The following is a 15,225-nucleotide window of genomic DNA, read 5'->3' as shown; positions in this document are numbered from 1 at the left end:
AGGAATCTGTCCAAAGTTCTTGTCAGGTTTTACATGATGTAACTGTGGGAAGCCCCTCCGCCCCCTCAGAATGAAATATTTTGGGTAATATTAAAAGATGTAAATATTATATTTTCCCAAAGGAAAAAAATCTTAACAAAGCAGAAAACAGCCCTATAACTTCAAGAAGAAACCTCAAGTCTTTAGAGATGGATATGTTGTGCCTATTAAGAAATCCAGGCCAGATCATTCATAAATAGAATAGAACAGAATTCTTTATTGGCTAAGTGTGATTGGACACACAAGGAAAAAGGCCTTCCGTCCAGCTCCATCCAAGTTGGTGGGATTAAGAATTTATATTCCCCCAAGGCCTTTAGGAAATGATCATAGGATTTACTACCAGCATTAAAATAGTAAAAGACACAAAGCTCACTACATTGCACAACTTCCTGAACCATCTCAAACACAACCCTCCCGCCCCAAAATGTATATCTCTATCCCAACTCCATTTTGTCAGCTGTCCCAGAACTTCATGCTGTTGTTGGATGTACTCATCAATAAACCTTCTTTCTTAAGCAGCCTCCATTTTATTCCCAGCTTGGACCTGATTTTTCTTCCCACATAACCATGTACTGCGTTTTTTTGAAAAAGCACAAGACTTGTCTTTTAAGCTCGGATTTAGCATTCCTTTAAGAGAACAGTATATCTATATCTTAACAACAGGACTAATATTCATTTCAGAGAGCACTAGTCCTGTGCTTCATGGAAGATTAGTTTCAACTGAGAAAATGCAGCCAGGTGTGCATTATTGCTTCTGTCACCTATAAGTATTATGGGGTTTCTACTGCTCCTGCCAAGAAGTGATTGGCATGGACACACTTTTTAATGTTGCTATTTAAACCATAAGGTACTTCTGGGTGCTGCTAGCTATGGTCCTTTCCTGCCTGTACTGCCACTCTTTTGCCACCCATGTTTTAAAAAGAGCATGTACAATCCAAGGATTGGTCAGAAGCATCTTCCCCAACTTGGACATCTCTAGAAGTGTTGAACTATAACATCAAATAACTTCGAGGAATGGACAGGGATTAAACTCATATAGAAGGCACCTTGCTGGAAAGGACCTGTATTTGATAATCGGTCCCACAGGTCACAAGCTAAGTACTTCAGAATTTACATAGAATAGAATAACAGTTTGGAAGGGACCTTGGAGGTCTTCTAGTCCAACCCCCTGCTTAGACAGGAAACCCTACACCACTTCAGACAAATGGTTATCCAACACCTTTTTTAAAACTTCCAGTGTTGGAGCATTCACAACTTCTGGAGGCAAGTTGTTCCACTGATTAAATTGCTCTAACTTGCAAGAAATTTCTCCATAGTTCTAAGTTGCTTTTCTCCTTGATTAGTTTCCACCCATTGCTTCTTGTCCTGCGCTCAGGTGCTTTGGAGAATAGCTTGGCAGCCCCTGTGATATTGGAACACTGCTATCATGTCTCCCCTAATCCTTCTTTTCATTAAACTAGACATACCCAGTTCCAGCAGCTGTTCTTTATATGTTTTAGCCTCCAGTCCCCTAATTATCTTTGTTGCTCTTCTCTGCACTCTTTCTACACTCAAAATCTTTTTTACATTGTGGCGACCAAAACTGAATGCAGTATTACCAAGGCATTATAAAGTGGTATTAACACTTCATGTGATCTTGATTCTATCCCTGTTTTAAAATGGAAATTTTAAATTGACAGGTCAAACTTTAGCAAGTTCATGTCTACTGCTTCCTGAAAAACGATAAACAACTGTACTTTGTAAATATATATGTACATTATAACACCAACTACTTCTTGCTTATAATTACAAAATGTATGCAAAGAAATCCTGCCACTGCCAAAACTAACACAGTCTATCATTTGCTGATTTAGAAAGTAGCCTGGAAACAGAATGGGGAGACCTCCACAAACTGTTGAAGGATGGTAGATACAAACTTCAAATAAATGCATATTTTTAATGAACATGTGTCTAAACATGCTGGTGTATAAGGCACACCCATTTTTATTTCTTATATTACATTACAATTACATGCTTTATAATTTTCAAGTCAGCCTGCTCCTAACTTGGAAATGAAAGTGCCACTGTGAATACATCTGCTCAAGGCACATAGGCAAATACTGTAGCAAATTCATTTCAGGGCATGTGCCATTGGAAGAATGTTCTGCATATTTCTATATTTCTCTTCCTTCAGTCCCATAATGTAGCCACCAACCAACATCATTGAATATTCATACAAATTTACAGCGGATCGTAGTTTATAAAAGCAATAATTGAGAGGCTACATTAACTGGCAGACTTTATGGCAGGGGTCCCCAAACTTGGCAACTTTAAGATTTGTGGACTTCAACTTCCAGAATTCTCCAGCCAACATAGCTGGCTGGAGAATTCTGGGAGTTGAAGTCCACAAGTCTTAAAGTTGCCAAGTTTGGAGATCTCTGCCTTATGAACTTGGTTTAGAGGCCAAGTTTTCCCATACTGCCTATTAAGACAAGAAGCAGCACACATCTGAATATGAAAACTCATCTCTTCCTTGCATCCTTTCCAAAGGTATATATATTTTTGGCCAGAATGGGAAACAAGATGTCCCCTAAATAAATCTTGATATGGCCTAGCAGGACTGTTCTTTTACTTTTAAGAATTAATTCTTTCCACAACGTAATACTTGTGTGCGGGGAAGGAAGTTTCAGGCTGGAGAATGGGGATAAATACCATAAAGCAGGGGTCTTCAAACTTGGCAAGTTTAAGACTTGTGGACTTCAACTCCCAGAATTCCTCTTCCAGTCACGTTAGCTCAGGAATTCCGGGAGTTAAAGTCCACAAGTCTTAAATGTCAGGACTCTGACATTAAACTTGCCAAGTTTGAAGACCCTTGATCTAAAGCTACAACATGTAGCTTTATTTTAGTATTCCACATCCTTTGCAAACAGCTGGCCTATATTTTTACTCCTTTATTTGATTCTAGTTCTGAAAGTCAGACCTATACTTACTGCCAATGTCGATGGAGACATCACTGTCAGCGTAAGCAGTAGGATTAAGAATATCATTGTGTCCTGCAAATGATAAGAAGAAAACAATCAATCTCAAAATGAGAAACTGTTTAAAAAACAAAGGGAGTTTCCCTCTCCCTGTCGTGACTTGGTTGCTTCTTTCTCTGTTTCTGTTTCTCTATTTCTCTCTGTTATCTGCTTTCCCCTCTTCAAAATGTACTTTAGAGTGATTTTTCAATAATGATCCTTTTTAGTAATAAAAATCTTCATGTATTACTAGGTCTATCTTTTCTTCAGAGAGAATGTCTGCTAACATTTATTGGTACTTGGACTAAGTCAATACTCTGTATTCTAATAATTTCATATTATAAGTAATTCATTATTCATAATAATGTCATATTATGAATAGTAGCTGTGAATGCATTTTCCATATAATGGGACATTCTGTAAGTTATCCAGTATTCTCTGACACTCTGTTTATGTTCAAAAACACATCCTCTAACAAGTGCTGTTTCTGAATTCAACAACAGTAACAAGGATTATTTACAAACAATCTAAATTATATATATATATTTAAAATAGAATGTATATATATATATATATATATATATATATATATATATATATATATATATATATATATATATATATATATATATATATATATATATGAATAAAGACAAAGATCATAAAAGGGATAAAAGAGTAAAATAGAAATGAATAGTTTTATAAATGTCATAGAGGTTATAATTTTCCAGGAGCTCATTACTTGACTGTGAATCACTATTGAGCTCCATGCAAAACATAAATATCAGGAACCACGGTCAGTACAGTATAAATCACAGAATGAACTGATGAACTACAATAAATTCTGGCAAAATAAATTACAATATCTCTTTTCAAAAGTGAATTGGACTAGAAAAATGACTGCTGGTTTGAAGTTAAACACTCTTTTTATCCCTCCTTCAATCCTGATCACTTTTTCTGTCCAAAGTAATTTTTCATTTGAAAACTGTTCGTTCTTTTCACACGACAGGTAATTCTTGACTTACAACCACAATTGAGCTCAGAATATTGGTTATAAATCATTGTAATTCACTGTGTGTCCAATTCAATTTTATGACCATTTTATGACAATCATTAACTGAATCACCATAATTATTAAGCAAAATACTTAAATGTTAAGCAAATCACATGATCAAAAATTTGAATCCTGCTTATCCAATGGATGCTTTTTGCTAGAAAACGAAATGATCATGTGGCCATGGAATGCTGAAACCAGTCACAAATGCAAGCCAGTTGGCCAAGCACTGGAAATGAGACCACATGACTGCATGGTGCAGCAGTTGTAACATTGAGGGTGGGTCATAAATTGTAACTCCAGCAAAACTTCACATGGTGGTTAACTGGCCAGTGTCAATCAAAGACTACTTGTACAGTGTAGTGATTGCACTGTGTGTCATTGAAGACAAACTATATATTGCCACAACAGTAGCTAGATGACACTGCAAGATGCTAAAAATCACAAGCATTGAAACAGACTCTGTCTGTGATGACCTCAGGGTATGACACAAAAATAACAAAGTCACCAAAGTAGAATAAATTCCCTTTAATGCCTCCAATTTGGCCCCAATGTCCAATTATCCTCGGCTGGATAACAAACTCTTCAAAAAACAGTCTACGAAGGGCAGAAATGCAGTCTGAACCCAAAGTAAAGATAATTAGAAATAAAAAACCAACACAAACCACACTGAAGTAATTACCACGGCAGGCCAGGATGATAAATTGCAGACTTTCAAAGGATAATGCAGCACCCACAGTTAGGAGGACACCAAAATGCAGATAAGTCTCAACCAAGATAAAGCACGCTTTGCTTCCAGCAAGGAGCCGTGTGCAAACGTCCCACTTATATCCTGTTCTCCCAGCTGCAACTAATGAAAGGGATCAGGGCCTTCTTCTCTCTCGTAAGCCACATTGCTCCCTTCTCCGTTCCTCCCTGCATGCCCTAGAATGAAGAGGGTGTGGCCTTGGGTCTTCCTCTGAATGCCCGGCCGGACTGTGCCCTTCCCCCGTGTCTTCCACAGCCACAGGAGCCACACTCCCACTCCCTGTCAGCTGCTCAATCTCCCCCTCAGAATCAGACTCCAACAAGGGCATGGCCCTGTCATTTCCTTCTACATATAATGTATATAACAGACCTTCAGGAAAGGATTTTTTGTTACATTTATTTTGCATTGTTCCCTGCTGCTTTCACCATTGTTGGATCTAGAATAACTATCTTCTGTTCCTTTGAAAGAGTTGTCAAGTATCTTAATGCCACAGGCTGAGAAGCGAGGAAATTTTCACTGAGTAATCCAGATCTGAGTTCCATGTTTCTGTCAGCCAGGGGACAGCTTTCAATTAATTAGTTTCCATTTGTTGCACTAAATGGAGAACATGTGCTTTCATTAAGGGGGTTCCAAGAAACAAGCTTTCCAGCTCTGGTTTCCCTGCCTTAGAAGTACCTTGGTTTTATTGGGCAAAAGAGCCAGGTGTAGCCATCTTCACATGGGACTGGTTGCTTACTTATTTTGCTTTTATTTCTTCAAAGGTAGTTAAATATTCCTGGTACAGATCTGGGGAGGGTAGGATCCGAGTCACTTTTGCGGGCCCCTCCCTCTATAAAAAGAATAGTATATTAAAAAGTATACCTCATATAATTTTCAATATTTATAAACCATACAATCATCATCATCAAAGTAAACTAAATTTCAGTAGCCGCCCTATGCCTCTAGGTTACAAATAAGATTATTGGCTGGATGTTCAAATTTTGTGCATTTCTCAGTGTTTGTTTTTTAATTAAAAGGAGTGAAAATAAATGAATATTAAAAAATAAATAACTTTTACTTCATTTTTATTTCTTCTAATTAAAAGAAAAATTTAAAAAGTCACTTTGGACAGTGAGATGGGCAGCATATAAACAAACATTTTCATGGGCCCTAGGCACTTTATCTATAATACCTAATTGATAGAAGTAAGAGAGTGCTGTTCAAACAGATCAAACAGATAATCAGAGTTGGAAGGGACCTTGTAGGTCATCTAGTCCAACCCCCCACCCAAGCGGGAGACCCTACACAATTTCTGACAAATGGCAGTCCAATTTCTTTTGGAAAGTCTCAAGTGATGGCGCTCCCACAAGTTCTGAGGGCAAGCTGTTCCATTGGTTGATTGTTCTCACTGTCAGAAAGTTTCTCCTTATTTCCAGGTTAAATCTCTCCTTGTTCAGTTTCCATCCATTATTCCTTGTCTGGCCCACAGGCGCTTTAGAAAAGGGGAACTTACCAAATTTGCAGGTGTTACTAAGCTGGCAGGAATAGCTAACACCCAAGAAGACAGTCTCAAGATCCAAATGGATCTTGACAGACTAGAACACTGGGCCATATCTAACAAATTGAAATTCAATGTAGAGAAAAGTAAAGTCCTACACTTAGGCAAGAAAAACCAAAAGTACACATATAGACTGGGTGAAACCAGGCTCAATAGCAGTAACTGTGAGAGGGATCTTGGAATCTTAGTGGACAACCAGCTAAATATGAGCCACCAGTGTGCAGCAGCAGGCAAAAAAGCTAATGCAATCCTAAATTGTATTGACAAAGGGATACAATCAAGATAAAGGGAAGTACTAATACCACTCTATAAAGCCTTAGTAAGACCACACCTAGAGTACTGCATCCAGTTTTGTTCACCACATTATAAAAAAGATGTTGAGACTCTAGAAAAAGTACAGAGAAGAGCAACCAGGATGATTAGGGGACTGGAGGCTAAAACATACAACGAACACTTGCAGGAACTGGGCTTGGTTAGTAAAGAGAAGGACCAGGGGAGACATGATAGCGGTCTTCCAATATTAGAGGGGCTGCCACAGGGAGGAAGGGGTCAAGCTATTCTATTCCCTCATCTAAGTCATTAATGAAGATATTGAAGAGTACTGGGCCTAAGACAGAACCTTGTGGCACCCCACTGCTTACTTCCCTCCATGTAGACTTAGACCCATTAAGGACTACTCCTTACTGCTAATAAGTAGCTGGCAGCCAAACAATGAAAATGAAAAGAAGGACTTTTCATGAAAAGGAGGACTAGGGGCGACATGATAGCAGTGTTCCGATATCTCAGGGGCTGCCACAAAGAAGAGGGAGTCAAGCCATTCTCCAAAGCACCTGAGGGCAGGACAAGAAGCAATGGATGGAAACTAATCAAGGAGAGAAGCAATTTAGAACTAAGGAGAAATTTCATCACAGAACAATTAAGCAGTGGAACAACTTGCCTCCAGAAATTGTGAATGCTCCAACACTGGAAGTTTTAAAGAAGAGATTGGACAGCCATTTGTCTGAAATGGTACAGGGTTTCCTGCCTAAGCAGTGGGTTGGACAAGAAGACCTTGAAGGTCCCTTCCAACTCTGTTATTCTATTCTATTCTATTCTATTCTATTCTATTCTATTCTATTCTATTCTATTCTATTCTATTCTATTCTATTCTATTTATGATTGGCTGGCAGTTCTTTGTATTTGACCATTGGGTAAAAATGAGTGGTGTTGATTGGTTCTAGAATCTACACATGCTTTTCCTTGCAGGGGAAATGCTGAAGTAACCCTGAAAGGAATTTTCTAATTCATTCATCAATGTCCATATTTAGTAGAGGATATTTGTATGAATAGAGCCAAGCCCATTAAAAGTATCTTAAGACAGTTGCTTACATTCCAAAAGGACAAATAAAGGTTATTAAGGAAGTTCTGACAGAAATCCTGCTTCTTTTCGGTTTCTCTCCTTGTGTTGGGGAAAGGAAAAGGAAAATGTGTGTGCTCTCTCTCTTACCTGAAGCCCCTAGTGAGGAGTGGGATAAAAGACCCAAAATGTTATTTCCCTGCCCAGCAGTCCTTGTCTATACATCCTTAATCTATAATAGCGGTGTCAAACTCATGGCCCGCAGGTTGGATGCATCACATGCTGGCCCCACCCCTGCCCGGTTTAGCGAAGGGGGGAAAGTCCTAATACAGCATGTGATGACTTCGTGACGATGTGAGTTTGACACCCCTGATCTATAAGATCTGAACTATCTCTAGAATAACATGGAATGAGTTTTGTATTGAAATCAGAAAGGTTTTGGTATGGGATATTGTGTCATCTGGACAATCCCAGAACTCAGAATATATCTTCAGAACCATGGATATTTATTTGGGATGTAACATAAAAAACATTTTCAAACCAATAAAGCTTGGTTGCAATAGTCTTGCTGCTAAAGATAACAATCAGGAATTTGCAGTATTCAAGTACTACCACATTTGGGGGGTCGGGTGTAGTTCAATAAAATTATCACTATATAGTGTATATTAAAATGTATAGTAAATTTTTGGCTGATATTTGAAAATCTCAAGTGATTGAAAATTAGCAAGAGATCAGTTTCAGTGGTTAGCTAAAATAATTAGTATACTGTAATGGAAAGGGATGTCTATGAACAATTATCAAGCCAGATAGTAAACTGAAGGGGGAAGGAACTGTAAACTAGGATTCTCTGGTCCAAAATCTGTCTTTGGGATAGTGCCAGTTTCTCTCCAAGTCTGGATTGTACAGCTGTTGCGATATGTCCCTGGTTATTTGGTATTAAGCCATTGCTTGCATCTGGGGAGGATTTATGCTGAATAGGGGAAAATATTCTGATTTCTACTTGGGTACTGATGGTGCACACTAGATCACAACTTGCATAGGATTTTATAATCTGCAAATGACTGCATGATACTTTATGTCTGAATTAATGCAGAAATATTTTGTTGACATTTATTTTCATATGTCAAATTTTTAGTCTGAAAGATTCTCAGGAAATATTCACTTTTCATTTCTTCACATGGAGTTTTCCCCTAGTCAATAGTAATTAATTCCACCTCCTTTCTAAACTTTATCCTTTAACATCTGGATCAGCACAAGGGACTAATGTAAAATCTACCCCAAAGAAGAATATAGCACATGTTCAACCATTTTGAAATATCAAACTTTAGAACAGAACAAAGAAAGGATTAGCAAGATATCTCAGTTCTGTCTTCACAAAGGAAATGATAATCCTAACCTAAAGAGAATTAAGATTGGTTCAGTCCTACAAATTAGTATCTCCTATATAAATTGTAAACCTCAATTCAATATTAAAATAGAATCATCATTCAATAACTAATAACTATCATCAGTATAATTTATGAAAAATAAATCAAGATAAAAGAATATCATAGTTTCTGTCTAATCCCATGAGATATATTGGTAATCCATCTGGAATTTAACTCCCAGGATTCCCTAGCCAGGATGCTGGCTGGGGAATTCTGAGAGCTGAAGTTCACTAATCTTAAAATAGGCAAGGTTGAGAAACTCTGGTCTAATCTGAAAATTGATCTTTATTTAACAATTCATACACATTTAAAATTTAATCATTTCATTGGAGAAGCCCAAAGAAACCTGCAAGTTTGGACATTGTTCCTTAGATGCTAATGCATACAATCTGGGGAGTCTGCATTTACTTATTTTTTTGGCTCTGGAATCTGGAGCAAACACAGAGCTATGTGAGAGACGGGCTGACTGACTGACAAAATCTAACTGTGCTATAAGAAATAAAGCCTATTTGTTCTATGAAGAATCATCATAAAACATTCAAAACAGGATTAAACTATTTAAAGGATTAAACTATTTATTTCTGCACGTTAAAGACGTGCAGAAATAAACAATCAGCGGTATGGCAACATTTTTCCATGCAGGATAACTCAAATTTGAATGGGAGGAATAATGATCCTGCATAGCATTGCCAAGCATGTATTACGATGGTGTTGTTTATAAATTTAAATAAAAACTTTACATTTTTATATAAAAACACGTGCACTGGCATAGCACAGTATTAGTTTTGCAGTATTTGTGGTCTGTCTTATTGTCTGATTTTCTGAAGTTTCTCTGTCTCTCAAGAATCCTGATTCTATAATATAGCATGGCATAATTCCACTTCTGACTTTTAGAGTCATTATTGTATTTATTCACAAGTTTCTTTTCCCCTTCAAAACTAAAACATTGCTCTTTCCTTACAATTAACTCATTAAATAAGGAATTACAAACAGGGTAGAATTAAGCAATTAAATGCTATACAACTTTCTCAGGCTGATGCCCTAGAGATACATTGGAATACTCATTATCCATTGTCAGCTGGGAATAATGAAATTTATCATCCAACTTATCTGGAGGGCATTTAATGATGAAGTACTATGATATATTCCACCAAAGGCCAGAGATGATAGGATAGGCTTGATCAAGTAAATACTTGAGAAATATACTTGGTAACATATATGGGAACTATAATCATTGGTAGCCATTACATAGAATGAGGTATTATGCATGGTGGATATTCTAGCTCAATTCTTCTAGAATGCAAACCTGCTTGGCCAGCTAGACTGAGTTGTAAAAGTATGAATGAATGAGTGAATGGATCTTTTAGTTCAAAAAGTGAACTATATAAAAAAAAAACATGCTTCTTTTCCTATATGTGTAAGAAAAAGAACAAGAGACACCGAAGGTGTCTTATGGCCCACACTCTTCAACTGGGACAGTTAGCAGAAGACAAGTGAAAGTTTTCTTAAATTAAGAAAAGAGAATGGCAATATCTGATATAAGTCTTCATAAATTACATAATGTTCCTTTCAGATATGGCACCGAGTAAAACACACCATTTTAAAAACCATTTATCTATTTCTAGTAAGGTCACTTTATCTGTTTCTAAACCAGAACTTGACCAGATGAATCCTTGTCCAAGCAAGAAATGTCAATATATGGGAAACACAAATTGAGAGGGTGTGTTTAGTAACCAAATGACAGTTATCACATACAATTGGATTTATATTTTGATAACATTATCATGTAAATTGGGTATAAATCTTTTAAAGTGGTTCTCTCCTGCCCCAGTGAAGTTTTTGGAAACTTAAGTACAGAAAATAATTTTCTACATTGAGTTTTATGTATAGGATGCATACATAAAATTCAAAGTATAGGATTGTCTTGAATGGTGAAATGGCACATTGCAGTCTATGTTTATTTCCAGAGTCTGTTAACTATTGGGATTTGCCTATGTGAATTCAACCAGTAAATGCAGGTAAACCATCCCAAAAGAATTAATTTGTTAAGTGAAAAAGATGTTCACATTTTAGAAGGGCAGGCTACCATGAAATTCTTTGCCGTCATAAGTGAATTAAAGTTTTGTCATTACCTTGTGCCTTTTGTAAAAAAATGCTAAGTGTAATCATAATATACAAAATGATTTTTAAAAAATGACCAAGTGTCATTTTCTGTGTAATGATGACTTATTGGTAGACCACTGTTCTTATGGATCATCATTAAGAACCACCATCCCAAGGAACTGGAGATAAGTGTGAATTTCTCCCCAAGGTATTTGTTTGTCCAATCTGAATTAAAAGAACGGGTCAGAGGAAAATATTTATTCTTTGCTCCATTTACTGTGTTTCACCGAAGTTGGATTGATGTATGAATGCATTGCCACCTATACAGAATAAAAAAACTATATCCCTGCACTCATAAAAATTCTAGATTAGCAATCATTTTAATTATAATATCTGTTCAGTACATTATAACATGAGGTATAATTGAACTTCATTATTTTGTGCTGAACAGGGGAAGTTGCCTTGTACTCAGCCAGACATCTAGTTCATTTATGAAGGCAAGCAGCAGGCCCCAACCCTGCAGGTAAGATACTTGGGGTTGAATCAGGAACTTTATAATTTCCATGAAAAATGCACTCTTTTCTTGCTGGTATGTGTATACAGAAGAAATCTTGCCTTTAGTGATACAAATCTCCATTCAAAGAGGATGGTGAGCTGGTTTATATCAAGTTAATTGAGAAGCCATCTGTGTAGCTTCTACCACATGTAGACATCACTGTCACAATGTGTGTGTTTGTATACATTTTCATATTTGTACACGTTGCAGTGCATTGATTGCACTAACCCTAACCCAAACAAGCAAATGTCTAAGTAACCATGATTTTCAAAACAGCATACAAACATCATGGAAGAGGTGGCCCAATTGGATCCCTAAAATCATTCTGTGTTATTAAGCCACTTTTATAACTGATAATCATATCAGTACCAGTTCTACATTTCCATTTATATGAACGTTTTCATAAAATTGGGATACAATAAATCCAAGTCCAAATGTAAGAGAAAATATTAGCAAAGTTCACATATTGTACTACATTCATATTTATTTGGTTTTAATGTGGCATGTATGAAACTAGCCATTTGATGTCTATACATCAGTTTGTGGTTTAGAATTCAGTGTGACCCAACTTATTATTAATCATCAAGTGACTGTCTGACAAAATTTCTTAGGGGGCATCCTGTTTGGTAAAATGTCTTTAAAAGCAGATAAGGTTTTGCACAGGAAGATCATGCTGCTGATATGACCAAATATATTTCATTGAGTCAGATAACAAGAAGCGACTGTCGGCACGAACACAAAGAGAGCTTCTGAACTTCTTAAGAAATTAATTCTCTTCTTGGTAGTTTGTTAAGTGCTAGCTGTCCATCTTTTTAATGTATTTCCTTAAATGCTTCCTTTTTTCTGTCATAGATATAAAATCTGCTTAACTAACTACCTGGTAGAACAGGAATTACGAAGGGGGCATCAAATTCTATGCTGGCATAGTTATAACAATTTAATGACCGGTAGATAGTGCTTAACATGGAATAAGGGCAGGGAGGAATTTTGACAGATAGCCAGTCCATTGCTTTTAGCCATCCGTCAAAATTTGTTCCGGGTTTTGTTTGATTTCCAAATGACAGGTGTGTGTCGGGGGGAGTGGGATGCATGGTGAAGTGCCAGTAATTAAATCAGCTATTTTGAAATACGGATTTGACATAATGATTTTCAAACAACATTTAACACAGTTCCCCTTTTAAAAGCAACCCAACTATAGGTTTGCACAATGCAGAAGAGTGCTTTCCATTTCTCTTCTCATCTCTCAGAGTCAGCTGGCAGGCAGCTTAGTTTTAAACATTGGTTTAGCAACTCTTTCCAGTGGAACTAAATCTCTGTTTAAGAATGCTAGGAGCATGGACATTGTGTACGATGTGAGAGAGGGAACCAGTTTATATGCCTTCTCTGCACCTGTGAGCTGTTATTATGCATTAGTGTTCAAAAATTCAATATATAGAATTCCTGGGGACTTTTGCACCATGAAAATCACCTCTCTTTCTCTCCTGTTTCATGGTACAACCCTGTCATCCTCTCCTTTGATCTGCTGCTATTCCGGTTAATTCAGGGACTAAACTGGCCTGGAGACCTGATAGGGAAAGTTTGAGTACCCACTTAGAAACAGCCAAAAAATTTTTTTGGTCCAAATCAACATGGCTTTGAAGGACAATGTTCACACCATCAAAACATACTTCTAGAAATTGTGCTGGTCATCATCTTGGAGATTGGGGTTATCTTAACAACTACGCACCCATTCAAGCTAAGTCATACTGCTTAACAAAGCCATGAGTTTTGTTGTTATCTTGTGCCCTTATTTCTCACAATCTTTGGTTCAGGAAGGAAAGGTGAACCAACAAGGTGTTGTTGTTATCTTGCACCCTTATTTCTCTGAGCAATCCATTGCAGGCTACTGCTTTGCCACTGCTAAGGAGAGTGGAAGAGATTTCCTGTAACTTCTGACACCCACAACCTGAAGTTTGTTGCATTAACTTGCTGCAGGTTTAAACATCAAGCTTCTTCTCCTCGCTATATTTCTGTTTATATTATTTTTGCAATGTTTGGTCTAGCTTATCATACCCATGGCAGCCTTTGGCAGAACAGGCAACTTTATAATCTAACTTTAATGAAACATAACTGGAATGCTTGACATTTCATGGAACCGTTAGAAGCAGGCTTGTGCCTGGTAAAATTATCATCCCATTTACCTCAGTTAGTGAATCAGCTTTTAGCGCTCTTTATAGATGGCAAGTTCGAACTCCTATCACAGACTGGTAGCGTGCAAATTGTGAAAGCTAAGGTCCAATAGATTTGGAGAACACCAGTTAAAACAAGGCTGCTCTTCACTGACCAGCAGTTCCTCTCCAGGTCCTTGAGATAGGAAGTAACATAAGCCTCTTTCCTTGCTTTGCTATACCAGTAGTCCTCGACTCACGTCCACAATTGAGCCCAAAAGTTCTGCTGCTAAGTGGGACATTTGTTAAGTGAATTCTGCCTAGTTTATGACCTTTCTGGCCACAGTTGTTAAGTGAACCACTGCAGTTGTTAAGTTAGTAACACAGATGTTAAATGAATCTGGCTTCTCCACTGAGTTTGTTTGTCAAGGAGGTCACAAAAGAAGATCAGAGATGGCCCTGGGACACTGCAACTGTCATAAATCCATGCCAGTTGCCAAGCGTCTGAATTTTGATCACGTGACCATGGGGATGCTACAATGGTTGTAAGTGTGAAAAAAATGGTCCCAGGTCACTTTTTTCAATGCCTTTGTAATTTCAAACATCACTAAATGAATTGTTGTAAGTTGAGGACTACCTGTATAAAGAACCCATGCCTGCAAATCCTGATCTTGCAAAGCCTGCCGGCACTTTTAATTTCCTTCTCCCATTCAAAGAAAGAAAGAAACGAGAAAGAGAAAAACAAAATTCCAAATCTGTTGACGGGATCAAGCACACACGTACGCTGCTCCACTCCAGATAATCTGTGGAATTGTTCCCACAACTACGTGAGCCTGTAGCAACATGATTCTTTCATTGGCTGATGGCAACCGCCACAAATGGTGTCACCCACAGCTGCTTGCCTTGCTGCGAACTAAGTTGGCTTGGCTTCTGGCATTCACGGGAACATCTGGTTATTCCTGTGGCGCCTTCCCTTTTCCAAAATACACAGAATGGAGAAAAAGCAGGTGCGGGGTGGTGGTGGGGAGGGTCGAGAATCAAGCAACCCACTTATAAACAAGTGCTCTCAATCTTAACTTGCACACGCAAATTCTACTAAATGTATGAACGGAATGTACAAACAGGCTTCTCTGTTGAAGATTGGTAGGAGGACACCTCACATGAAACAAACAAGCTACCTGCTCCCCATTGATGTATCACAGCTTTGGGCTATGTTAGAAGAAACGGGGCTCCGAATGAGTTAACTGTAAGTTAATTTCACATGTAAACATCCCTTCTTCTT

General features: G+C 37.6%; 1 protein-coding gene across 8 annotated transcripts in view; it reads right to left on the bottom strand.

The window, feature by feature from the left end:
* The window catches only part of PAPLN (papilin, proteoglycan like sulfated glycoprotein), a 95,047-nt gene that overhangs the window by 65,666 nt on the left and 14,156 nt on the right, over positions 1-15,225 (bottom strand). For all 8 annotated transcript variants that reach the window (XM_087921750.1, XM_087921752.1, XM_026709049.2 and 5 more), the window contains one exon: positions 3,009-3,071. In XM_087921750.1, coding sequence (XP_087777876.1) covers positions 3,009-3,065 — 57 coding nt within the window. In that variant the 5' untranslated portion in view covers positions 3,066-3,071. Of the gene's footprint in view, positions 1-3,008; positions 3,072-15,225 lie in introns of those variants that run through there.

This window comes from Pseudonaja textilis, chromosome 1 (assembly GCF_049901715.1).
Source record: "Pseudonaja textilis isolate UNSWEBS1 chromosome 1, rPseTex1.2, whole genome shotgun sequence".
NCBI classification, from domain to species: Eukaryota; Metazoa; Chordata; class Lepidosauria; order Squamata; family Elapidae; genus Pseudonaja; species Pseudonaja textilis.
The sequence above is the reverse complement of the archived record's forward strand: the minus strand, read 5'-3'. Positions and strand labels throughout refer to the sequence as shown.